The sequence below is a fragment of the Epinephelus lanceolatus genome, chromosome 5, assembly GCF_041903045.1.
Source record: "Epinephelus lanceolatus isolate andai-2023 chromosome 5, ASM4190304v1, whole genome shotgun sequence".
NCBI classification, from domain to species: domain Eukaryota; kingdom Metazoa; phylum Chordata; class Actinopteri; order Perciformes; family Serranidae; genus Epinephelus; species Epinephelus lanceolatus.
In genome coordinates, this window is record NC_135738.1 from 39,237,238 (window position 1) to 39,261,400 (window position 24,163).

Genomic DNA, 24,163 nt, shown 5'->3' on the forward strand with positions numbered 1-24,163 from the left:
GCTTCACACTCTAAAGCTCTGTGTGGGATGTCCCACATATACAGCCCATTTTTTAATAGCAGCATAATTCGTGCATCATAGCTTCATCACAGAACTCTACTGTATTTGTACAAATGACCCGATGAGGCACTGACGTATCTTTAGTGCCCAAATGTGTTTCCCTGATCTCTTCCTGAATTACAATACTGTGCTGGTATTCCTCTGAGGTGACTCAGAAAAGCAGGTCTTATTATAAACAGCCTGTCGTGAATTAACCAAACAGACTGAATCAGAATCTGTGTCACAAAGCTGCTTGGAGTTACTGCGAGCGAACAACATCAAGTCTGGTTGATTTCATGACTTTGAAATAGACCTGGGTCATCAATCAATGATCACATGGATTTACAGGGAAGAAAATGGATTGAGACAAAGTCACCATGTTCACACCCACAGACAAAACACATATTAATCAATCAGTGTATTTATTTATTTGCATTCTTCTATAACTGGGCTTTATTTAATGTGGGTAATGAGTAATTTAAATGGCAAAGATTTCAAGACTACAGGACACAAATTATTCTTCAAAGGCATAAACTCACATGTTTCCCAGTTGATTGTAATCCTGACAGTCTGCTTAATGATTTAATGTAGGTCAGGAGGTCGGGAACAGAGACTACTGGGTCCGATAAACAGATCAGTAAATCATCCGTGTATATATTCAAGATCACCAAACTTCACACCGTGAAGTATTTCACCAATTGTTGAAATATGATTAACCAATCTTTTAGCCACACAATGAGCTGAGTGCCTCTTATTTCTCATGGAGTCATTCACCATCCTAAGCATGAAAGGGACAAGTTTTTCATGAAATGCTTTGTAAAATTCACAGCCAAAGCCTTCTGGGCCAGCTGCTTTTCCAGAGGGGAAGGCCTGAATAGCATTCAAGACGTCACTTTTAGAAAATGGAGCATCCATCATCTCGTGATGCATTTTCTAATTGAGGAAGCTTTAGATTGGCAAAACGTTTGAAAAATCAGCTTCAGAGGCATTTACTCTACTGGAATACAATTTCTTGTAGAAGTCCCTGAAGCAAGCGTTTATCTCCTTTATCTTAGTAACCAAATTACTTGCTTAGCCTGCTCACCTCGGTTTCTTCTGAGCGAGACTGAGCATGCGCAAAACATGTAACCTTCCCTGCAAGCTTAGAACATCCACTCATCAGCTGGCCCGATAATTGGTCAACCTCATGTGTCAATGAAGATATAAACAAACAAATCCAAGTGATGATTATTGGAAAAAAAAGTGGGAAAAAAAACCAAATGAGACCCAATCTTCAGCTGGATGAGTCACCTTATCACTAAACAATCCATGAGAACTTTCATCTGAGAGGATACCTGTGAAAATGACAGGTTAGGCCAAGTCTGTCCACGTTTGAGAAATAGGACTACACTGAACAAAGAACAAACAGTGGCTCAGCCTCTGCTGATGGGTTCAGCTTAATATTATCAATTAAAATTAATATGCCCTGTGCATAGTTTTTGCCAGGCCACCCACAGCTTACTGTTTGTACACTGTTGTGCTTTATGTTCTTTGAGGTTCCTTCAGTAGGCTATTTGGTCATTAGCTGCCTCCATCTTGTATCTGGTAGCATCTCTCTCTGACTCTGTACCTTTGCCTCCTGTCTTTCTAGTCACTTTGAATTACTTATATTGTTCAGATCCTCTGGGGATTATTTCAGAAAGGTTAATTACTTTTGAAGCATTTTATGCCCCTTTATGATCTCTTTTAGTTAGTTTATTCTTACTTTAACACTGTTACCACGGGACTGCTTTTTCAACACATGTATATTTAGGATAATTGTGTTTTTCTATTGTTAAAGATTATAGCAGAAAATTAGATTTAAAAAAATCCTAATCGTAACTGATTACTTACATTTGCGACATGAGAATCAGAGCTCTTTATGAGGGGAGTGTGTGGCTCTTAAAAGAGCCTTTTTGGGGGCCAGTTTCCAGCGGTCAAAGAGTGTCCAGGTTTACTTGGACTTGACGGCCTTCTCGGTCTTCTTGGGCAGCAGAACAGCCTGGATGTTGGGCAGCACACCGCCCTGAGCGATGGTCACTCCGCCCAGCAGCTTGTTGAGCTCCTCGTCGTTGCGGACAGCCAGCTGCAGGTGACGAGGGATGATACGGGTCTTCTTGTTGTCGCGGGCAGCGTTTCCAGCCAACTCCAGGATCTCAGCGGTCAGGTACTCCAGCACAGCCGCCAGGTAGACGGGGGCGCCGGCACCGACACGCTCCGCATAGTTTCCTTTGCGCAGCAGCCTGTGGACACGGCCGACTGGGAACTGGAGCCCAGCACGGGAGGAGCGGGTCTTTGCCTTGGCTCTGGCTTTTCCACCGGTTTTTCCGCGGCCACTCATTTTTCAGATGCTCTCTAAAGTCGGGACAAAGAGAAGTGTTCTCTCAGCAGCTGAAACCCTCCTCTATATATCCACGGAGCGCGGGACGGTTCCTGCCAGACCAACCAGAAAAGAGGCTGCAGCAGCGCAGCAGAGGGCGGCCCAGCCTGAATTTTGGCGGACCTTTTGAAAGGATTTTCAGCCAATAAGCAGCGGAGTCTCGGGCGGTGCGTCGCTCCTTCAGGCGGTGCTGAGCTCCGTAGGAGCCCCTCACCAATCAGGAGCCGGAGTTCTGTAAAATCCTGTATAGATCAGAGAGAGAAGCTTTTGAACAGATTTGATTTAATAATTTCTTTTGTATATAATTTGAAAAGGAATGGCATCAATTATATCATTTATAACAGGGTATGTATCATTTACTATCTAAATAGCTTAATAATTGTATTTAACTCAACGCCGACTATTTCTTTTAACTTTTTAAATAACCTGATTTTCTTTCTTCTTTCTCCCCTCACCCACCCACTGTATTGTTCCCCAGCTTCAGAAGCCGACCAATCCAGTGCGAGCAACAGCACAGTGTTTTTTGCATCAGGTGGATACAAATAGACTCCTCTGCGGACGATGACGCCATTCCTTAAAGGAGAAATCGGCTGTTCATATCATGCCTGAAACCACTGTAAAAGCGCCCAAGAAGGGCTCAAAGAAAGCCGTGTCAAAGAGCGTTAGTAAGACCGGCAAAAAGAAGAGAAAAACCAGAAGGGAGAGCTACGCCATCTACGTGTACAAGGTGCTGAAGCAGGTCCATCCCGACACCGGCATTTCGTCCAAAGCTATGGGCATCATGAACTCGTTTGTGAGCGATATCTTTGAGCGCATCGCCGGTGAGGCCTCTCGTCTGGCTCACTACAACAAGCGCTCCACCATCACTTCCAGGGAGATCCAGACCGCCGTCCGCCTGCTGCTGCCCGGTGAGCTGGCCAAGCACGCTGTGTCTGAGGGCACCAAGGCCGTCACCAAGTACACCAGCTCCAAATAAACCTGTTGACAAAAAACCATCAATACAAAGGCTCTTTTAAGAGCCACCCACTTTCTCTGAAGATAATTCCTGATGTCGCTTCGGTCTGAATTGTTCCGTCACTGTTTAATTAAGCATTCCGAAAGACGTGATTTCTCACAAAGCAGAATAAATGAAATTTTAATGTGCGCCTGTCTCATGTGACTGTATTATAAAGTGAAGACACCCTGCCTTTTACATCTGTAGAGCAATACGTTGTTAATCGCAGGGGTTAAAGTTCTCCGGCACAGCGCCGAATTTCCGGCGTGGCGAAGTTTCTGTCCGGCACGGGCAGTACTCTGCAGTGCGAGCATTTCACTCGCATTGGCCACTATATGTGCGAACTGGGAAAATGATTTAGGCGCACAGTGTGCCAGTAAACACAATCTACTGTTTACCGTAATCAGCATCGGACTTTTTTTCATCGATAACTGATCAAATAAATGTATTTTAAAACTTGCTCCTTCGGCTCTGATACAGCCGTCTCGCTCCCTGCACTGGGCTTTGTAACAATGTCCCGCCTACAATCCCTTCTGGTTACACAGCACAAGTGATAGCCAATCAACACTGACGCCTGTGCATGCTTTCACATCATGTCATAACAGAATATCATAACAGAAACCAGACAGAAACGAAAGTTGCAATAAAAGTCCTCTATGCTGAAGTTTTAAAGTCACCACCACAACATTATATGATCCATTTCAATGATGACATGCTTGCCCAGAGGCAATTTCGACGTAACTGCCTGTTTAATTCACATCAAGCGCATTTTGCAAACAGCCTAAATGATTTAGCTTCTAAAAATAAATAGCACCAAGGCAAAAAAGAGATGTAGGAGTTATAAGTCAATAAGTCTGGTAACCACTGAAAGTTTAATCTTTATTTATAAACTCATTATGCTATAAAAGTTTAATCTGAAAAGTAACTACTAAAGCTATCATCTTTTTGTTCGTTTTGATAATAAACACGTTCCTTTGCAATACATACATTTCTATTTCTTCATTTTGTGACCGCAACACCAAGCCCCCCCGCCCCCCGCTCCGGAAAAGATTTCAGATTTCAGGCACACAAATCTTCCGTGCTCGACACATCAGGCACAAATTTTTTTCTTGCTTTAACCCCTGTAGTCGTTTTTGATGGGTGAGATACAGATAAAATTAAGTTAACCGTAACTGGCCAAATAAACATCTAATCTCTTTTTTTTTCGCTTTGTATATAAGTTAACTATTTAAAGAGATATAATTAATAATAGAATTTACATAGAGTTGTCTCTATATTTAGCTTCTTCTTGGCTGCTGCTTTAATACCTCATACCTTGTTGATATGTTGTAGAAGTCAAGTAACTAAAGCTGTCAGATGCACCTAAGTTTACATTCTACCACTGTATGTCAATACATATTTAATGATAGCAGTTGTGAAAAGACCCTGTTTATTATCATTATTTCTTCTAAAACTCAATCATCACTCTTTCCAAAAACATGAGCACACCTTTGTCTTAGTATACAGATAAGATGACTATTCATTTTACAATATGCAATGAATTCAGAATTAATAGATCAGAGATGTGTCTCTATTTTGTATTACCCACTATAGCTCGAACAAAGCACGAGTGATACAGTCAAAAAAACAAAAAAAAACTTATTAATTAATTAACGAATTAATGACAGAGTGCTCTTTAAGAATAGTGTGGGTGGTTCTTAAAAGAGCCTTTTAGTGAGTAGTTTGTTGATGAGACTGATGACAGCTCACTTCTTCTTGGCTGCTGCTTTCTTGACTTTGGGCTTGGCTGCCTTCTTTGCGGGGGCTTTCTTGGCTGCAGGGGCCTTTTTGGCCACCTTCTTGGGGCTCTTGGTGGCCTTTTTCGGGCTCTTTGCAGCCTTCTTGGGGCTCTTGGCTGCTTTCTTGGCCGCTGCCGGTTTCTTAGCCTTCTTGGGAGATTTCTTAGCAGCTGCTGGCTTCTAGCATCTTCTCTCATCCTGGTAGGAATCCATTTCTGTTGTTTACCTTATTTAGTATTTCACAGATTATACCGTTTTTAACATTGTAATTCATATTTTTTCTCATCTTATTCAGACAAAATCAACTGTCAACACACCAAGGAGAGGGTGGCATCTTTAGGCGCCCTGTATCACCAGTGACATCCATGACAGTAACACCACAGAGACCTGTGACTGCTCCAAAGAGGTCATGTGTACCACCAGTGGATGTGCCTTAGGACATGATTGCACATTTCCCAGTGAAGACAAAGAGAGGACGCTGCAATAAAGGCTACTCCAAGACGCTCTGCAGGAATTGTAGTGTCCGTCTCTGCTTTTCAGAGGAAAGGAACTGCTTTTTGGAGTACCACTGTACATGAACACCGGGCACTGGTTTTTAAACAAAGTTGTCATCACTGTCTTCTCCCACTAATTTAAGTTCCGCCAGCATGTTCTGGGTCTGCCCCGAAGTTTTCATCCTGTATTTTTTTCTTTTTAGCCCAATAAATTATGATTCATAAAACTGTGACTGTTGTGTGGTTATTATTCATGATGTTTACCGTTACAGAGCTTTGTAAGAAATCCACACTGCAAATGAACCCTTAGTTGTTCAGTAGATTTGTTGTGACAGTGTGAGTGCAAATACACAAATTCTGCTCCCATCCAGGCCCAATGTTGCAATATTACAATTTTTCTGTAAAAACTTACTAAACCGTAAGTGCAGACTGACTGAAATTTAGATTTCCTTCAAAAACCTCAAAATAACACACCAGTTCTACAGAGAAAGGGTAAACTATTTGGCAGCTTAATGAAACTAGTTTGATCCAAAATGACAAACAATATTATAATAACAATAATAATAATAATAATAATAATAACAGTGGTGGTCCAGTATTTTACCTTTATCTGTTTTTCTGTATATTCGAAGACTGCGACAGATTTTTACTTATAGCAATAACTTAATACTATGCATAAGCACCTTGGACAGCTCCTTAATCTGAAACCAATTTTGCAAAAAAAAAGCTCAACACTTCTCCTTAGGTAGTGAAAATCTGAGTTATATCATCTGACAAATAGTATAGCAATGGGAAGAAAAAAAAAAATCCAATTTTAATTTCATTCCTGTACCTTGTGTTAGCTGATTATGTTGGTACAGCCTCTATGTAGCCTGCACTTTCCTGTAGGGATATGTACACGGTTATGATATATAAAAGCACACGGAACTCATCCCTGCCATGAAAGCTGCCAGAGAATGCGGCGACATAGCCTACATCCGATATGATAGGCCTATTGGCCATCCCCCCTCCCAAAAGTAAGGGATGGGAGCTAGAGCCTAGCTCTCTGGTCTTCTTCAACTTCAGCTCCTATTCAGCATCACCATGGACTGAACTGAACTACTGACAAGGAATCAACTCACTATGAACTTACCCAAGGGCTTAATTTTCGCACACTTAAATATCTGTAGTTTGAGGAACAAAATACATGAACTTGAAACACTTTTAAAAAACAATGATATTATGGTTATAACTGAAACACATTTAGATGGTTCATTTGATGACTCATTAATATCTATTAATGGTTTTTTTATATATCGTAGGGACAGAAACAATTTTGGTGGTGGCATAGCAATTTACATACAAGATCACATGCCAGTAAAACTACGATCTGATTTAATGAAGGATAATATTGAAGCTCTGTGGATACAAGTGCATTTACCTTTTACTAAGCCGATAGTTGTTGGCTGCTGCTATAAACCTCCTAACACTAATAAGATAAGATAAGATAAGATAAGATAAGATACACCTTTATTGATCCCACAGTTGAGAAATTCCAGTGTTACAGCAGTCAAGGGGAAAGAGTCAGATTAAAGATTTCAAAATTTAAAAACGTAAAACAAACTAGGCATGCAAAAAGAGTACAAAAAATACAAGAAACAGCAATAAATAATAATAATAATAATAATAATAATAATGAGCAGTGAATAAAAAGTGAGCAATGGATTAAAGTGAACATATTTAGTGCAAAGTGAATATTGTATGTGCAAATAAACAACAACAACATGGGGGACAGTTATGCTTATTATGGTGTCCATAAAGTGTCCATAGTGTCCCTAAAGTGTCCATGGTGCAGTTTACTGTGAGCAGTGCTGGTTAGTAGTCTGACAGCAGCAGGCAGGAAGGACCTGTGATAACGTTCCTTCACACACTTTGGGTGAATCAGTCTATCGCTGAAGGAACTCTCCAGAGCTTTTATCTCCTCCTGCAGAGGATGGGAGTCGTTAGTCCTCAGAGATGACAGCTTGGCTGTCGTCCTCCTTTCTCCCACCACCTGCACAGAGTCCAGAGAGCATCCCAGGACAGAGCTGGCCTTTTTGATCAGCTTGTGCAGTCTCTTCCTATCTGCAGCCGAGATGCTGCTGCCCCAGCAGACTACTCCGTAAAAGATGGCTGATGCCACCACAGTGTCAAAGAAGGTCTTCAGGAGCGCCCCCTGCACTCCAAAAGACCTGAGCCGCTTCAGCAGGTAGTCTGCTTTGGCCTTTCCTGTATAGTGCTGTTATGTGATCAGTCCAGTCCAGTTTATTGTTAAGATGAACACCCAGGTACTTATAAGATGTCACCATCTCAATGTCCTTTCCCTGGATGTTCACCGTTGTTGGGGGGAGGAGTCTGCGCCTGCGGAAATCCACCACCAACTCTTTGGTTTTCCCTGCGTTGATCTGAAGGTGGTTCCTCAGGCACCAGTCCACAAAGTCCTGGTTCAGTTCTCTGTACTCCCTGTCGTCCCCATCTGTGATGAGGCCGACGATGGCAGCGCTGAAAGCACTGGAGAAATCAAAGAACATGATTCTCACAGAGCTTCCAGGCTTCTCCAGGTGGGAAAGAGCTCTATGCAGGAGGAAGATGACGGCGTCATCCACCCCAATGCCAGGCTGGTAGGCAAACTGCAGCGGGTCCATTGAAGGGCCTACTGCAGGGCGGAGACGAGACAGGACCAGGCGCTCCAGAGTCTTCATGAGGTGCGATGTTAATGCCACCAGTCTGAAGCTGCTGAAGTCCTTGGGATGCAGAGTCTTGGGCACAGGTACCACGCAGGATGTCTTCCACAGCTGTGGTACTCTCCCCAGCCTCAGGCTCAGGTTGAAGATGGTTTCAACTATCCCGCACAGTTGGTCTGCGCAGGACTTCAGGAGCCTGGAGCTGATGCCGTCTGGACCCACAGCCTTCCTCATCTTTATCCTCAGCTGATCTCTCACCTGACCGGCAGTGAAGGACAAGCTGGAGCAGGGGGGCTGTGTGCTGGGGGGTGGAGGTGATGAGGTGAGGGGAGGTGTGGGGGGTGATGAGATGTCCGGGGGAGCGGGGGTGGGGGAGGTGTCGAAGCAGCGTGCCAGGAGTGTAGGTGGGGGGCGAAGGTGAAGGTGAGGATGAGGGGGGTTGCAGCCATGATCTCTGGGCCAGGGGAGGGGCAGACTGATCAAATCTATTGAAGAACAGATTCAGATCATTCACCCACTGCTGGTCACCTCTGGCCTGGGAGTCTGGTTGTTTGTGTCCTGAGATGGTTTTCAGACCTCTCCAGACTCCGCTGACATCACTCTGCTGCAGCTGTTCCTCCATCTTATTTTTATATTCTCCCTTTCCCCGCCTGATGTTTCTCCTTAGCTCCTTCTGCACGGCCTTCAGCTCCTCCTTGTTTCCAGAGTTAAAAGCTCTCCACTTCTCCTTCAGGAGAGCTTTTAACTCTGGAGTAATCCAGGGTTTGGTGTTGGAGAAGCAGCGTACAGTCCTGGTGGGTACGGTGCTTTCCACACAGAAGTTAATATAATCCGTAATGCATGATGTCATACTGTCAATGTCCTCCCCATGGGAATAGCTGAGTACCTCCCACACAGTGGCCTCGAAGCAGTCTTTCAGGGCCTCCTTGGCCTCCTCAGACCATCTTTTCACAGTGCGGGTGGTTGCTGGTTCTCTCTGCACCAGAGGTTTGTAGACAGGCAGAAGATGAACCAGGTTGTGATCAGCTCTTCCCAGGGGGGGCAGGGGGGATGAGTGGTATGCCTCCTTGGTGTTAGCATAAAATAAATCCAGTGTTTTATTGTCTCTGATGTGGCAGGAAACATACTGGGTGAAGGTGGGCAGGGTGGTGGATGGACAGGCGTGGTTGAAGTCCCCAGAGATCAGAAGGAGGGCCTGAGGGTGCTGTGTTTGCAGCGTACACGTAACAGAGTGGAGAATGTCACAAGCAGACTCAGCCTTTGCAGACGGGGGGACATACACTGCTACCATAATGACATGAGAAAACTCCCTGGGTAGATAATATGGTCTCATGCCAACAGCCAGCAGCTCAATGTCCCTGCAGCAATGTTGTTCCTTGATAGTGATGTGCCCAGAGTTACACCATCTATCATTCACAAACACAGCCAGCCCCCCCTCCTTTCCTCTTACCGCTGTCCTGTCGTGCCTGATGAGCTGGAATCCGTCCAGCGCGGCGATCGTGTCCGGTACTTCCGCGTTCAGCTATGTCTCGGTAAATCGCGAGTCAGCGCCGACAGCTCGTCCATCTTGTTGGGGAGCATTACGTTCCCCATGACGACGGACGGGAGGACGGGTTTGTACCGTCTCCTCCGGTGTCGGCGCTGCACTCCGGCGCGACATCCCCGTTTCCTTCTTCGCAGCTCGCTGGGAATATCGTGCCTCTCCTCGGGCCGCACCGCGGTGTGTTGTAGAGCTAACAGCTGGTCCCGGGTGTAAACAATGGAGGCATGGCTGGGCACCGGATCCCCGCACACGATCATATCCAATGAAAAATGGGAGAAAGACCGCTATAAAGAGAGCGGTCTTCGCCTCTATACCAAAGCAAAACATAAGTGCTAGCTATAGCTAAACTGAAAAAACTCAAAGTAAGAAAGTTAAAAAGAAAAAATAGAGAAAAAGCTTGGCGGTGAGCAGGAGCTGCTGTAACAGGCGTCCGCACTGGGGGCGCCATCTTGCCTGCGATATGGAGTATCTGAATGATATTTGACAGAGTGACTGATGAAAATAGAGAAATGTATCTGCTTGGTGATTTTAATGTGAATTGGCTTGCAGACAACTACCACATGAAGAATAGATTATTGTTAATTTCTGGTACCTGCAATTTAACTCAGATAGGGCCGGGTCTACTAAAGGTTTGCATGTATAAAAACATGTGCAAACTCATTACACATGCAAAAAAATGTACAAACTGATTTACTAACAGTGCGCATTAAGGGTTGCGTCTTTCAAAGGTGCAAAATAGCATGTCTGCATCCAGTTAGTATGTTTGCTGCAATGAATATGCAATATGGGGCGTTTACACGCAATTGTGTGTGTGCTGGGAGGAGAAAATGTAAATATAGGCTATTAATTTAGCATACACAAAGTGATTTATCAAACCTGAAAGCAATTTTGCAAATAGAAACTGCGTCTATATTTAACACGTGTCAAAGGGAGGTGCAAACGGCTTGTATGCGTAATTGCGCACACATGGCTGCAGTTATTGTTGCAAGAAGGAAACATCAAAACGATGAAAGAAGACACCGAGAATGTATTTTTCACTCTCGTGTGAACATTTTTGGAATGAATGAGGAAAAAATCGCCTATCCAGGCACAAAATTTTTTCTTGCTTTAACCCCTGCAACAGTACAGTCAACATTTTGAGTTCCACAGTAATCTTGTTTTATTGTGTTATGTATATGTGTTAGGCGATTCATTGTTTTTAAAATAGGCTAGTTATCCTTTTCCTTAAAAAGACACATATACAGCTTAATTTAAAGGTGTACATTTATTGTAATCAAATGTGATGGAAGGTCAAGAGCGGCTTCCTGGGCCTGGCTGGCTGGCTGTGCATTTGGGATGAAACGCATAACTGACGATAGAATCTAGGTGACTGGCGAGGGGTGCGTGGTGCCGACCACCCAATGGTTGGACTACCCATTAGTCCAACTACCCAAAGGTCCGACCTAGTATTTGAATCCCATTAGTCTGACCTCCCAAAAATCCGACCGCAGTAAAGTTACATTTCAGGGAGGACCAGGCAACTTTCCCCTTTCAGTTAACACAGAGCAGCTGTACCACTAAACAGCTGTAATGTCTCTATGCGCGGACTGTGAGGACAGTTGTGTTTATCTCATCGACGGGAAATCACATCATCTGCTATATGTGACGTATATGCCCTTATTTGGATAACACATCCTGGTATTCCCCACACACAGGAAGATGTTTAAAGTAGGGGGGACTGCCAACTGAATGAATGAATGAATGAGTGACATCATTGTATTTGTTTTCCTGCTGTATAGCGCGTCGCACATCGCCACTCACTAGACTGCTGACTGGCTGCCATAAGCTACGCACAAATAAAACATTAAGAAGTTCTAACAAATGCAAATTTTATTACATTTTTTCCATAAGGAGGCCAACAGTAGAATTCACCACATGACAAAAGCAGACAAGAACTACCGTAGTTTGAGCGCTGTCCTTGGTGCTGAAGATGCAAAAACAAACAAATGTCTATACTCAAAAACTCACTACCAAGACAGTGTACATAGATAAAAAAAACAACATCAGCAGAAAAACACAAGTCCTGCAAATCAACAGCAAGCAGCGATCACCATGGCCAAATAACGTTGCATATCTGTAATAAAGAAATAAAAACAAGACAGCTGTTGGCAACTAACGCTGTTGCTGCTGCAAAACATGACTGGAATTAATAAACAAGCAGTAAATGCACGGTGGGGGTTATTTGTTTTCTGTATCGGCGTGACGCGCTGTGTTAATTGAGTGAATCGTCCGAGCCGGACACGTGTTAATTTGAGTTTTATTTAATTTAATTACACTAAAGTTGTTGAGTTAAACTAACCATACGAGTCCTTTTCGTTTTTATACAATTTATTGCTGCATTTTGAAAGCAAAAAGAGTTAAGTTTTTTGGGGTTTCATGTTAAATCAGGGGTTTCAGCTTGGCACCGTGAACCTGTGCCTCCTGTGACCTGTAAAAGGAGCGTTGTGACATAAGCCTCAGTTTCTGTTGTTGGCAAATTGTTACAAGTTGATGAATTTGCTGGTCAAGGCTAGGCAAAACATTAGTACAGGTGAGATGACAGACAGATGGATGGTTTGTCTCTAACAAAATACTTTCTGTAGATGTGCTGCAAGAACGGATTCATGCTTAATATACATCTGCAGCCAGAGCGCATTACGCTGTCAATAGGCTTTATGTGTGCGGAATACCAGGGTGTGTTATCCAAATAAGGCCATGTACATCACATATAGCAGATGGATGTGATTTCCCGTCAATGAGATAAACGCAACTGTCCTCACAGTCCGTGCCGGCACAGTGAGGGAGAAATGCACAGACTGCTTCATGTTGGAAGTGCTGTGGTTGGACTAACAGGCGGTCAGTCAACTGGGTATGAAATCCAACGGTCGGAATAATGGCATTGAAATGGTCGGATTAATGGGCGGTCGATATTATGGGACTAAAACGATAAAACTCATCGTAGACCTGCATGGTCGGATTAGCGGGTAGTCAGAGTTATGGGTAGTCGGACCTATGGGAGGTCGCACTAACGCCTGGTCCCCACTGGCGAGTGGGGTGGTCAGCAAATTTATAGGGGGGGCCATGGCCACCCCTGGCCACCCCCTGGTGCCATTGGTTGTATCGGAATATAGGCTACAGTTTCATTTACCTCTGCCGAATCGTCATTTTATTGAGCTGGCCTTGAACACACCATAATGTATCTCTGTGGCACCTCGTGTATTTAGCCTATTCTGCCAATTTTACCATGGCTTTCAATTTAATAATAATCAAATTTAATTTGAAGACAATTGCGCACGAAAACATTGGAAACAGATTTGAAGACAGGCCAACATTGTTGATCAATGGCTGTGCTATTGGATAAATGGATAGATAGCACACACTGTAAAAGTAACGCGTGGTCTGAATCTGACCACTCCCTACTCCCGGCAACATGCTCAAAGAGGGAGAAAAAGGTGTCTGGATCCCCAAACAGGAGAAATCCACACAGCTCTACACAGCTTCTCAGCAGACAGACTGATCAGACTTCACACTGTGGATATGTTATGAACTAAACTCTAGGGGCTTTCCTACACCGCTCACAAAACTGAGGAACTAGGCGCAGATTACTGGCAACATCAAAAGAACCAGACGATCTACTAGAAGAAGCAACAGAAGCATGGCCCGCACCAGAGCCATCTGAGCTCAGCCTACATTCCTCCACCTCCACTTCAAGCCTTTTAAGTTCTGCCTCACGCCTCACTTTCTCCACAGCCAACTTCCCCATCTCAGTCTGCAGCAGAAGCAGTTCCCGCCTCTGTTCAAAAGTTAATCCAGCATCAACAGACACATCAACAGTCTCCAGCACAGGACCGACAGCATGCAGTTTACCAGGTTTGACAACACCCAGCTCAGTCAGATTAGCTTTAACAATAGCTTTAATGCTATCTTTACGCTTATCACCAACATCCAATTTGAAATGCTCAGTGATTTTAAGCAACTGATCACGCGTACACCACTCCAAAACCTCCTCGGACGGTGCTCTCAAAAAATCCTCTGAAGCCTTACATGGACAGAACAACAGCGACTTACTACGGCCGTGCACAGGACCAAACAAACTCAGCGCACAAAAAAAAACAAAACCAAAAAAAACCAACACAGCCTGGCGACAAAACACTCTCCTCAGAACAAACAGACATCTTAAGGCTGCTTAAAGAAGCAACAGACAGCATTTTTGCCTATATATATCATTATGAAAATAATGTGGGTTGCACAGGGTAGTATATACAGTAAAATCAGACTATCAGCGTTTACATAGGTTACTTAGTGACTTTGCAATAAGCTTCTGCCACCGGGGACGAATTTTTGCGGAAAAAATCTGCTTTATGGCAGGAAATGCGTCATGTATTGCCAAACTGGTCGGTCAGCCAATCAGGGACTGGAGCTGGTCCTTATGAGGAACTGGCAGTGGCATGAGGTAGCTGAGTCAGGAGCACAATGGCAGACGGACAAAGTTTGGAGATAAGTGAAAAACGGCCTCCCAAAAGAAAACAAGCTCCTCTGTCTGAGGAGGCGAGGATGCACAAAAAGGAGAGTGATAAAAGAAGAGGAAAAACAAGAGTAAACCTCAGTCAGGCGTTCAAGAGATGGAGGGAGCTCCGTGACCAAAGAGGCTCCAAAACCGGTGTCCAGCTAGCTTTCTTTCTAATGGATCAGTAAGTAACACGGCTAAATGTTAGCTGAGAGAGGACTGTACTGTACTGGCTGCTAGTTAATTCCTAGCTGGCCAGCATCGCAAATTGCCGCAACCAGGGACCGGGTAGTGAGTGTTGGTCGGCTGACATCCTCATTGCCATTCTACGGCAGACCTCGGACAGTGATTACCCCCACCCCCCCGCCGCTGCCGCAGCTACTGGGCACCCAGTATCTCCGACCGGGAGAAGTGGAGTAAAATCCTCTCCTCCGCTCCCGTTTGTCTGGTGAACGCCTCTCCTCTGTCAATACACTCTGCCAGCAGTTTAATAATATTGATGTCAGTTGTAACATTTGAATGTTTTAGTAGTGAGTGTGTGTGTGTGAGAATCCCCTGTTGGGAGTTATTTTTCAACAGTCACCGGCTCACTATACATTATCCCTTACGTGTCTACTGTTGTTTCAGCTGATACTGTGTATATTGGTATAATTTACTGTGAGCTGTTTGTACTGGTACTGTGCATTCTGCTATAATTATTTGCATTACTTTTTTTTTTTTTTTCCTTCAGATAAATCTGATAATTGTTGCTTGGTCTCTTGACTCATTTATTTAGTAGAGTGTCCACACACTTTCTCATTCTACATACACATAGAGGTATACTGGTGGCTTTACAGCCTAGATTTTATTGATTATCTCTGATTCCCACGGTCAATTTGGTCTTTGCGACAGTGCGAGCAACGCTGCTGACGCTAGGTGGCGCCAAGCTAAAAAAAAAACTCCTATCTGTTGCCTCTTTAACCAAAATGACAAACAGACTTACCACGCTCGTCAAACGTCTGCCAAACAAAACACAGACTGCGCAACTCATTCACAAAAACGAGGCGCATCACTTACTACAGCTACAGCTGATCTCTGATGTCACCGAGTTTGGACGAGCCCCCATTTGTCACAGCCCGGCTCTGAGGCAGCGACAAAGATGGGAGACAAGACGAGTTTTACCGTGCAAAAAAATAATGTATTTATTTACAAAAGATAATCAAACTAAGGTAAACGTGAAAGTCAGTAATCAGTAGTGCCAGCATGTGTGGATGTGTGGAAATGTATGGAGAGAGCAACAAAACAAACAACAGCAGCAGCAACAGCAGCAGCAGCACCAGCAGCAGCACCAGCAGCAGCACCAGCAGCAGCAGCAGCAGCAGCACCAGCAGCAGCACCAGCAGCAGCAGCAGCAGCAGCAGCAGCCCGCTCCTCCGACCAGACCAGTGAGAGAGAGATGACAGGCAGGAGGGGAGCTTTTAAGAGCCCACACAGGTGTGGCTCATCAGGCTGATGAGCCCATCAGCTGATCAAGCTGGCGACACCCTCCACCCTGCTTCCTGCAAGAGAAAAAACACAGCAGAAAAGGGCAGGGACAACTAGTGGAGCGGAGGGGTTGTCACACAGCTAACAGCAGCAGCAAAGCTAACATCAGGACGTCATCTGTTAAAAGCCTCCCGTTGTTGGATATGACATGAAACTACTCCAGTTAGCTCAATCATGTTGTAACTAAGACATCCACTGGAAAAAAATATTTTTTTCACGGACCGTTTATTTATTTAGCTTACAGCCAGTAAGGGTACACACATGTTGACATAAGCGAGGGTGGGGATACTCGTCTTTGATTGGCGGTACTCCATCATCTTTGATTGGGGTATGGGGGACAACGCCTACTTAGGAGACCGGAAATGTATACCATTTCATACAATGGGAGTATACTGTAGGTGGGCCATCTTGTAGTAATCCAGTATCTTTGATGATAGGTAGACTTTAATAACTGTTGAGGGTGATGCGCCGTGTTTTCCACAGAGGGCTTTGAGATGATTGAGTCTATTGTTTGCTTTTTGTTCCAGGTTATTGATGTGTTTGGTCCAGGTCATGTTGTTTTGGAAGGTGACTTCGAGGAAGGTTGCTTCTTTACTGAGGTGGATTGGTTGGTTGTTTAGTGACAGGTTGATGTTGGGCTGTAGGTGTTGGTTTTTGGTAAAGAGGATGCATTGAGTTTTGGCGGGGTTTAGTTTGATTCTTGAGATTTGACCAGTTTTCTATTTCAGCAGTGCGTGTGTTGAGTTTTTTGGCTGCTAGTTGTGGGTTTTTTGAGCTTGACCAGTAACAGAGATCGTCAGCGAACTGTGAGACTTTGGCTATGGTGGCTGGGGGGTAGTAGATATCGGAAATGTATAGAAGGAATAGGAGGGGACTTAAAACTGCACCTTGTGGAACTCCTGCTTGGGGGGTGAAAGGTGATGAGAGGGTGGAGGCAAATTTGACTTTGATTTGTCTGTTAAATTGACTCGCACTGTGGGATTCATGTGTACTTAAATCCTGTCTGAAGACGTAATAGAAGACAGAGTCTGGCCTGTTGTCACATAAGCGCCACCTACTGAACAACAGCAACAGCACACACAAGTCTTCTCTCTCATCTTTTCTCTCTTTCTTTTCTTCTGTCTTCCTCCACTTCCTCGTGCCTTGGTCCACACGTGTCCTCTAACGTCTAAGGTCCTTTTGTCTCTGCCATTAACCATTTCTCTAAGAACTATCGCTAGTGGTTTTTCCCATGTGCTCAAAGGCCTCACTGCTGTTTGCTCTTAAAGTGTGACTTGGACGGTTCGTGTCTGAAACTTGCAGCCTCACTGTTGATGGAATTCCCTCCTCTTTTCTCTCTGTTATCCACTCACATGCTTTTCCTACTATAGCTATGGGAATGAATCAACTGATCCTGTCTTTTCTCAGTCTAAAACCCAGATGAAAACACATCTCTCAGCAGATGTCTGCACAGCACCTAAAGCTAAACCTTGACAAGACTGAGCTGCTCTTCCTTCGAGGGAAATCATCTCTTGTCTGTGACCTCTCTATCATCCTTCAGAACTCTATGGTATCCCTGACTGGGTGTGACACTGGATAAACAGCTGTCTTTCAGCAACAATCTGATGTAAGCCGCGAAGCTGTGAACTGATTCGCTCAATACCTCCATTCCTCACAGTAGGTTCTGGTTCAGGCTTCTGTCATCTCATACCCAGACTACTGCAACTCCTTCCTGACTGCATGTGCCAACCTACCCATGTTCTCCTGCACCACCCCACTCCTCTGTACTCTGCAGTAGCTACAGGTGGCTGCTCCCGTCTGATTCAAGACACCGGCACTTGCCTGTCTGCTAATGCTATACATGGATTTCCAGTTTCTCTAAATAGTTACATATTATATTTTGTAAACACAAGTGATGTAATTGATGCTTTTTGCACATGTATTTCCTGCACTGTACATGCATGGTGCTGGTTTTAATGTTATGAGTTGGGCAGACTCTGGAATTAGACTTCTGCAGTAACATTAAGATGCCTGTTATGGCTGCATATAGGTTGCAGAGGCTCACAGGATGATATGTTACAACTGGCTAAGTCAAATTTAACACCATAAGCCAATGAATATGACATGACATATAATATAAAAATGTCAGTCAGATGGGATTCTGCATGAGAAATAAAGAGAAAGAAAATAATGGTTATCATGATCATTAGAATATTGATTTCAGTTTTGTTTGTTTTGCCGTACATAATCATGAATCAAAATACTCTAAATGAACACTGAATAGACTGCGAGATTACTGTAAGCAAAAAATGTAAACAGCATTTGTATCGCAGTAATTATCTCCCAAGCGTTTTGATACATAAAAGGGTTTTATCACTGTAACCGTGATCATGACAAGCAATTTCTGCTAAATACAAAGTACTGTGCAGCTGAGACTGATGGAAATGTCCTAATTGTTTGATTAAATTGTTGCAAATTGTTTAAATGTATTTAGTTACAAACTAAAATACTGGACAGGCTGAAATTTTGGCCATGATGATAGCACTGGAGTTTTGTTGAAGTTAAGACAATGGATTTATGCACCAATTTTTAAATTGATCCATTTCATAGTTTCGAAGATGTTTAGCACAAGTTAGTGGGGTTCACCCTCTGAGTCTGAACTAGACAGTGTGTCCACATTTACACATACACTATTCTCATAACCCAAAATGAGGAATTAAAATTATCATCAACCAGTTTAGTTACAGATGATTAACATGTTGTCAGTGCTATTCTATAGCCTAGTTAATTATTGATGTGTTATTGAGTAGAGGAGTGAGCTCCTGAGTGAGGAGTGAGGTGGCTCTTAAAAGAGCCGTTGTGGTTTGTGGAGCAGCAGCAGAGAGTTTAAGCTCTCTCTCCGCGGATGCGACGGGCCAGCTGGATGTCTTTGGGCATGATGGTGACTCTCTTGGCGTGGATGGCGCACAGGTTGGTGTCCTCAAACAGGCCCACCAGGTAAGCCTCACTGGACTCCTGCAGAGCCATGACAGCGGAGCTCTGGAAGCGCAGGTCGGTCTTGAAGTCCTGAGCAATTTCCCTGACCAGACGCTGGAAGGGCAGCTTGCGGATCAGCAGCTCCGTGGATTTCTGGTAGCGACGGATCTCTCTGAGAGCCACGGTACCGGGCCTGTAACGGTGAGGCTTCTTCACGCCGCCGGTGGCCGGGGCGCTCTTACGGGCAGCCTTGGTGGCCAGCTGCTTCCTCGGGGCTTTGCCTCCGGTGGATTTACGAGCGGTCTGCTTAGTTCTTGCCATGACTTCTTCTTTCTCTGTGAGGGAGAATAATAACGTGTTGATGGGAGACACGCTGCTTTTCAACTCTGAGAGCGGCTGTGAGATGGTGACGTTGCTTCAAACCTCCGGCTCCTGATTGGTGAGGGGCTCCTACGGAGCTCAGCACCGCCTGAAGGAGCGACCCACCGCCCACATCTCCGCTGCTTATTGGCTGGAAATCCTTTCAAAAGGTCCGCCAAAATTCAGGCTGGGCCGCCCTCTGCTGCGCTGCTGAAGCCTCTTTTCTGGTTGGTCTGGCAGGAACCGTCCCGCGCTCCGTGGATATATAGAGGAGGGTTTCAGCTGCTGAGAGAACACTTCTCTTTGCCCCGACTTTAGAGAGCATCTGAAAAATGAGTGGCCGCGGAAAAACCGGTGGAAAAGCCAGAGCCAAGGCGAAGACCCGCTCCTCCCGTGCTGGGCTCCAGTTCCCAGTCGGCCGTGTTCACAGGCTGCTGCGCAAAGGAAACTATGCGGAGCGTGTCGGTGCCGGCGCCCCCGTCTACCTGGCGGCTGTGCTGGAGTACCTGACCGCTGAGATCCTGGAGTTGGCTGGAAACGCTGCCCGCGACAACAAGAAGACCCGTATCATCCCTCGTCACCTGCAGCTGGCTGTCCGCAACGACGAGGAGCTCAACAAGCTGCTGGGCGGAGTGACCATCGCTCAGGGCGGCGTGCTGCCCAACATCCAGGCTGTTCTGCTGCCCAAGAAGACCGAGAAGGCCGCCAAGTCCAAGTAAACCTGGACACTCTTTGACTGCTGGAAACTGGCCCCCAAAAAGGCTCTTTTAAGAGCCACACACTCCCCTCATAAAGAGCTCTGATTCTCATGTCGTAAATGCATTCAAAGGGGGGAAAAATCCTAACTGCAAAGAGAAGAGGTGTCACCTGTAAATTATCTACACATGTGAGGGTTGTGGGTGTTGTTTGTTTTTGTTTTGTTTTTTTTTAAAAAAACAAAATGAATTGTGTCAAAAGCTTCAACTATCTGCATTAGACCATATCACGGATTTAAGTGACACATCAAGGAGATTTACTGCTTAAGAAACAAATACGAAGAAAGCCAAGATAGCCCAACCTCAGAGTCCCAATATGTTAGTAGTTTTAATTGCTCTGTGTCCTATCTTTAACAGTGAAAGAACACAAATAACCATCATTATCAGGCTCTGTGTTGAACTTTTGCAGAGGTGTGTCTGTGTCACCCTGCAGTCACACTTCCAAAACACTAGTCAGCTGTGGCAGTTTCTGTGAAGTGCTGTAAAGTTTAGTTGATTCAAAACACACATTAAACACGCATTAAATATGGCTTAATAATAGAGACAGTTTCAAACACAAGTACACAAATCAGCTTTACTATAACTCGCAGCATTGACAGACAAACACTTGTCTTTATCTGGACACATTTTCCCCACAAATACAACAAACAGACAGGAGGTCTGCATCACCATGACGCATAGTTACAATTCTGGGGAGGTGCACGACGTACAGTAGCTGCGGCGTAGGCTCTATGTCAACGTGGAGCCTGCGCTGTAGCTACGGCGTTGATTCAACGCAGAAGAACAGGGTTAGGGGCTTAGGACTTTAGAATCTTATGGAACATGAACACCGCTCTCTTGGGTGAAAGTCGATGTTTGTTGGACCCATCCACCACCCCTACTGCCTGCCCCCACTCGGACTTTCGCCAAATTAACTTTTGTCCCTGTCCTGCCATGTTTTCCCCTGACGAAGCCAGGCACTGTTATAGTTTAAGGGTGCCTGGCAGTGGGGATGGTGGATGGGTCCAACAAACATCGACTTTCACCTGAGAGAGTGGTGTTTGTGTCCTGTAAGATTCTAAAGCCAAACCCTGTTCTTTTTTCCTTAACCCAACCATGTGTCTTTGTTGTTGAAGGAAAAAAAAACGTCTATTTGTGGTGTTGTACCAATGTAGTGCATTTATTTTGAAAGAGATTGTATGTAAACGTTAAATTTCTTGTGAAAACAGGAGTGTATCTTGAAAGATGACAACTGGACATGGTTTTTTATTTCATTTATTTATTCCTTTTGACTCCTCCCCGGGGTATAAGGGGCAGACAACAAAAAATAACATTAACAAATCAGGACAGGCGGCAGCCAATGCACAGCAAAATAAATAAAACAGAATTTGTGTACATACATACAAGTCAAAGCAAATCAAGAGAAACTATTCAAGATTTTCTTTAAAAGTTTCAACAAATTTGACAAGACCTTTACTTTTCGAGATGACATTAACTTTTGAAACTTATAAATATTTGGATTTGCTCTATAGAACTGTCCGACCAACTCTCTTCTCTCTTTATCAAAAAAAGAGCACACAAGTACATAATGGTATTCGTCTCCTGGATTGCCAGTCAAACAAAGAGCACATTTCCGGGGGACATTTTCACGATCATACCTGCGCTCAGAGATAGGTAACTTATGATTTCCACACTGAAACTTAGACAAACAAACTCTTTCGGCAGGTCTTAACATAATCAGATAAGGTTCAAAAGTGAAATCAGTTTTAAACAATTTATAACTATCACATAAAGGGTTACTTTGCAATTTCTCATGCCATCTCTGTAGTTCCATATCAGATAATCTACGTTCAGTCATTAATTTTAAATATTTAGGGTTCATCCGTCCAGCGTCATGCCATAAGTACAATAAACCACAATCATCAAGAATATTTTTAACTTTGGAAGTCCATTTACACTGAAAAATATTGTCATCATACAAAGTCTTGAAAACAATAAACACAGTCAAAGAGATTTTTGCTGTATTATGTCTAATTAAATGTACCCAAAAGTTAATCATTCTCATGTTTACCTTTAAATCTAAACTATTTCGACCAAACTCTCCATAAATAATACAATTTGATGTGTGTTTATTAATATTAAGTAAACATTTCAAGAAAGATCTGTGAAGCATTTCAATTTGGTCAAGTTTATGAAATCCCCAGACTTCACTTCCATATAAAAGAATAGGCACTATAAGCTGGTCAAATAACTCACATTGTATATCAACAGGTAACTGTAATCTAGTAACTCTGTTTTCCAAGGAGAATAAAGCTCTTTTAGCTAGTTTAACTTGCTTAGCTATTGCTTTATCAAATCGTCCATTAAAATTAAATAACGTTCCAAGATAGTCATACTCAAAAGTAACTTCTAATTTATCTGAACCAAACTTAAATTCTGGGAGTATCCGTAATTTCCCCCTAGAGAAAATAACAACCTTTGTTTTGTCTGTGTTGATGGTGTTCCAGAACGTCAACAACCAACCCAGGGTACCTTGCATGTCGTATGTGGACCTGGAAAGTCTATGACCAAAACGTCAATATGTGACAAGGTTGGAGTGAGAATGTGTTAACATCAAACATAAACAGTAATCCATCAGTAATAATAATGCTATATGCATACACATAAACATGTACATAGCCTCATACATATCTTTTATACTCCTGTGAAATTTCCCACTGTGCAATATTTTGCCATTTATCGTACAATAATTTTTATGTATTTCTAGATTTTTTCCAATAAAAACACTACATGTGCAACTATTAATAATGGGCATACATCTAGCCTAATCTGGCCTAATTGATATTTTTGTCATATTTTTTATCCTTATTCGTCACTCAATAACTTTATTTTTTTCTCCTTGCTTCTGACTCATGAGGTGCTGTAAGGGACTGTTCTTTACTTTTAAAAGGAGGGGGTAGGCTGGGATGTCTTTTTCTTTCTTCTTGTTCTTTAAATTTAGACCCTTGCTGAAGCTACAAATGTTTTCCCTTGAGTCTCTCTGGGTGATTGGTGGAAAATGCACAACTTGAAAGTTGGAGGTTAATGACAAAATCCTTGAGTTGAAAAAAAAGCCTCGGTTTTGAACTTCTGTTGTGCATACTGGTTAGTTAGAGCAGATAGTTTATTTCTGGCCAAATTTTAAATGAGTCTTAGAATAAAGTGATTTTGATGAAATATCACTGTTTAAATCTCAGATTTTCTTTTTTTTTTTTTTTCTCCTGACAGAAGTATTTGTCATGCATGACGTGTCCAAGGGCCATCAGAAATTTGAAAATCCAATGATTATTTCTTCATTTTACAGTTTCTGGCTATGATAAATGGTGTAATTTGGGCGATTTTTAGAGAGAGCAGGGTCGGAAGGTGTGTTTCCTTTAAAAATCCATGGTAAAATAAATACAAAATACAACTGTTTAAATGTGTATGCCCCTCTCATAAGCCAAAAAACCTGTGCGCCACCCCCCTCACAAGTAATGAACAGTCCCTAAAGTGTGAATTCCCCCTGTGTGGGACTAATAAGCTCTTCTCATCTCATTTTATCTTATCTTATCTTATGTCATATAATATGTATAATATAACACTGTACACTATGATAATATAACACTAAGAGGGATCAAGCTGCTGCATACTGTTTTGAATCTGTTTGTGTACTTTTTGATGTTACTATTACTACTTTTACAAATACAGAAGATCTTTACATTCCTTCCACCGCTGGTAAAGAAACTGCAATCTTTTGAAAAGTCATAAACAACCTTGGGTTGTAGTACCTGTATTAACCACAATAGGGAGCCAGGGGAATAACAGATTTTCCATGTTACATTTTAGAATACTATATTAGCTACTATTACAGAAACTGCTGGTCAATAAGGCACGACAGTCACGCAAAGCATATGAATGTTAAGTCTACCGATGAAAACGTTATCTGATTGTAAACAACATAAATAACAACAACAACAACATGAAAACACTTCAGGCGGAAACGCTTTGCATGAACTTGACAGCGACGCTTTTATTTTGTGAGGAGAACTCGCAGTACTTCCGGTCGTTAGCCAGTGCCGTTAACTTGACGCAGCTCGGT

The 24,163-nt window shown here is 43.4% G+C and overlaps 4 protein-coding genes across 4 annotated transcripts; 2 read left to right on the forward strand and 2 right to left on the reverse strand.

The window, feature by feature from the left end:
• Positions 1-1,984: 1,984 nt before the first annotated feature.
• Positions 1,985-2,419, reverse strand: LOC117262888 (histone H2A). The gene has a single exon (XM_033636076.2). The coding sequence runs from the start codon at positions 2,396-2,398 to the stop codon at positions 2,012-2,014; it is 387 nt and encodes a 128-aa protein (XP_033491967.2). The 5' UTR covers positions 2,399-2,419; the 3' UTR covers positions 1,985-2,011.
• Positions 2,420-3,023: 604 nt separating this feature from the next.
• Positions 3,024-3,575, forward strand: LOC117262896 (histone H2B 1/2-like). Its single transcript, XM_033636085.2, has one exon. It carries the CDS (start codon positions 3,039-3,041, stop codon positions 3,411-3,413), a length of 375 nt encoding a protein of 124 aa, XP_033491976.1. The 5' UTR covers positions 3,024-3,038; the 3' UTR covers positions 3,414-3,575.
• Positions 3,576-18,815: 15,240 nt separating this feature from the next.
• LOC144463621 (histone H3-like) lies at positions 18,816-19,280 on the reverse strand. The gene has a single exon (XM_078168390.1). It carries the CDS (start codon positions 19,271-19,273, stop codon positions 18,863-18,865), a length of 411 nt encoding a protein of 136 aa, XP_078024516.1. The 5' UTR covers positions 19,274-19,280; the 3' UTR covers positions 18,816-18,862.
• A 347-nt stretch (positions 19,281-19,627) lies between these two features.
• LOC144463532 (histone H2A-like) lies at positions 19,628-20,182 on the forward strand. The gene has a single exon (XM_078168221.1). It carries the CDS (start codon positions 19,645-19,647, stop codon positions 20,029-20,031), a length of 387 nt encoding a protein of 128 aa, XP_078024347.1. The 5' UTR covers positions 19,628-19,644; the 3' UTR covers positions 20,032-20,182.
• Positions 20,183-24,163: the final 3,981 nt, after the last annotated feature.